The sequence below is a fragment of the Penaeus monodon genome, chromosome 1 (assembly GCF_015228065.2).
Source record: "Penaeus monodon isolate SGIC_2016 chromosome 1, NSTDA_Pmon_1, whole genome shotgun sequence".
Taxonomy (NCBI): Eukaryota; Metazoa; Arthropoda; class Malacostraca; order Decapoda; family Penaeidae; genus Penaeus; species Penaeus monodon.
Window position 1 is genome coordinate 52,855,725 of NC_051386.1, and position 2,500 is coordinate 52,858,224.

General features: G+C 42.1%; 1 protein-coding gene across 1 annotated transcript in view; it reads left to right on the forward strand.

Annotated features, from left to right (window-relative positions):
* Positions 1-2,500, forward strand: part of LOC119574388 — a 215,261-nt gene that overhangs the window by 85,485 nt on the left and 127,276 nt on the right. The window contains exon 2 of the mRNA XM_037921608.1: positions 731-763. Within this exon, the coding sequence (XP_037777536.1) occupies positions 731-763 (33 nt within the window). The remainder of the gene's footprint in view (positions 1-730; positions 764-2,500) is intronic.

Sequence of the window (2,500 nt, forward strand, 5' to 3'; positions counted from 1 at the left end):
ACACGAATATATATTTATATATTTTACACACATTTCACAATTAAAAACACAAAGTTTAAGCCCAGAACTCGAAAACATTCGTTGCACTAAAAATGATTTGTTGATATTAAAGGGACCAGCTGCAAACAATAAAAAGCTTCATTGGGTTTCCGAACAAACTTTTGCAGATAAAGAGAGAGAGAGAGGAAGAAAGTGAAAACGAGCGACCGAGTAAGGGAGAGAGAAGAAGAGAGAGAGAGAGAGAGAGAGAGAGGAGGGGGAGGAGAGAGAAGAGAGAGAGGAGGAGAGAGAGAGAGGAGGAGGAAGAGAAGAGAGAGAGAGGGGGGGGGAGAGAGAGAGAGAGAGAGAGAGGGAAAGAGAGAGAGAGAGGAGAGAGAGGAGAGAGAGAGAGAGAGGAGAGAGAGAGGAGTGTGTGTGTGTGTGTGTGTGTGCGTTTGTTTGTGTGTGTGTGTGTGTGTGTGTGTGTGTGTGTGTGTGTGTGTGTGTGTGTGTGTGTGTGTGTGTGTGCGTGTAAGTGTGTTGTGTGTGGTGTGGTGTGGTGGTGTGTTTGTGTTGTGTGTGTGTCTGCACGCGTGCGTGTATGTGTGTGTATGTGTATGTGTTTTAGCGTATCCAAATATATACAACCTATTGTACACATCCGTATGCACACCCATAAGCACACGCGTTGATGCCTTTTGAATGAAATAGCAAATACACGCTAATTAATGCACCATTTCCCTCATTACAGACCCCGGAAATAATGTGCTGGTTCTTCCTGACGGTAAGTGTCACCGGAAAACACTGCTTCCTCATTCGCTGGGTGCTTTCAGCTTTCTTTTGACGCGTCTGGCCTACTCTCTGTCCATGAGCTCATTACTGACGACTGTTTGCTCTCTTTTCTTTTTGTGTGTGTTTTTTTTTTATTTGTTAATAGGTGTTTCGTATCGCCTTTATCTCTGCATATAATTTTCATGTTTATCTGCGCATCTCTCTCTGCTATTTAGTTCAGTTACACATAATGCTTCTGTTTCTGTTTTTTTAATCTCTTTCTATCATTTTCTTTCTCTCTTTGTGTTTGCCTTTCCTTTTTTTCACGGTCTCTCTTTTTTCTGTCTGTCTGTTCGTTTGTCTTTCTGTCTGTCTGTCTGTCTGTCCGTCTCTCTATTCGTCTCTCCTTCTGTCTTTCTTTCTTTCTCTGTCTCTCTCTTCTCTCTCTCTCTCTGTCTCTTCTCTCTCTCTCTCTCTCTCTCTCTCTCTCTCTCTCTCTCTCTCTCTCTCTCTCTCTCTCTCTCTCTCTCTCTCTCTCTCTCTCTCTCTCTCTCTCTCATATTGTTTCCCCGCTCCCTCTCTAGTTGCCCAATCCAAATCTCTTTCACTTATACTCTCACTCTATATCTGTCTGTCTGTCTGTCTCTGATCTCTCTCTCACACCCCACTCATTCCGCTTCTCCCTCTTTCAGTCTTTTCCTTTCTTTGTTATTGTATTAATAGCTTTAGTAGCGCCATAATCACGGTATTAAAAAATAACTAGTACCGCTTCAAAAAAGGTAATACCGCCGAGTTTTCCAATCAATCATTTTTCGTTATGGAGGATATTTGTTATTATTATTATTATTATTATTATTATTATTATTATTATTATTATTATTATTATTATTATTATTATTATTATTTTATTCACTGGCGCAAGTTATCTTTAGTTTGTGTTTTGGACGCTATTAGATAAAGTGACTGCATCGCTAAGTGTATTGCCAACGTAATGTCATTCATCAAGCCCATCCCCTAAAACCACATTCTTTTTTTCGCTCTCAATGAATACAACTCTATATAAACGCGAATACAATAAACACAGACCGTGAGTCGTGAGGGAAGAAAAAGATGGAGGCCAGGCATTCAGCTTCAGGCTCCAGCGCGAGAAGTGTGAGAAACGAGAAGGCCACAGAAGAGTTATTCTTGCTAATGTAGCCGACCCTTTGTGCCAACAGGTGGCGTCTTTCCAGCGGGGTCGTCCGTTGGATCAGGCCGACTCAGGGCGGCGGTTGGAGGGATCAGGGCAAGTTTTCAAAAGGAATTCGCAAACAGAATGAGCTCCACAGATTACGTCAGAGGCGGGGCGAGGGGTATCGTCTCATTTAGACTGCTTGTATTTGGGTCACGAGGGCTGACGCAGGCTCCAGCGAGGTCGGGTGTGCGGTTGCTGGTTACAAGAGGGCTTCGCACTTAATCTCACTAGTAGTAAAAAGGCACCTAAACTGTAGTTCAAGTGAAGGGGATGGTCCTTCATTAGCCAAGGGAAGTCGAAATGTCTTTTCAGATGTTTCCTTTTACAGAATGTTCTTCTAATATCATAGATTATTCACCGTTTGCACCCCCGTTAACATCACAAAGTTAAATAAGCAAAACAAAAACTGAACCCATCAGACCAGATAATAATTCCTCGTTTCCTTGCTTTTCTGTGATTTTTTTTTCTTTATACCTGGATATGTATAGCGCTTCCACAGAGAGATCGAAAAGAAAC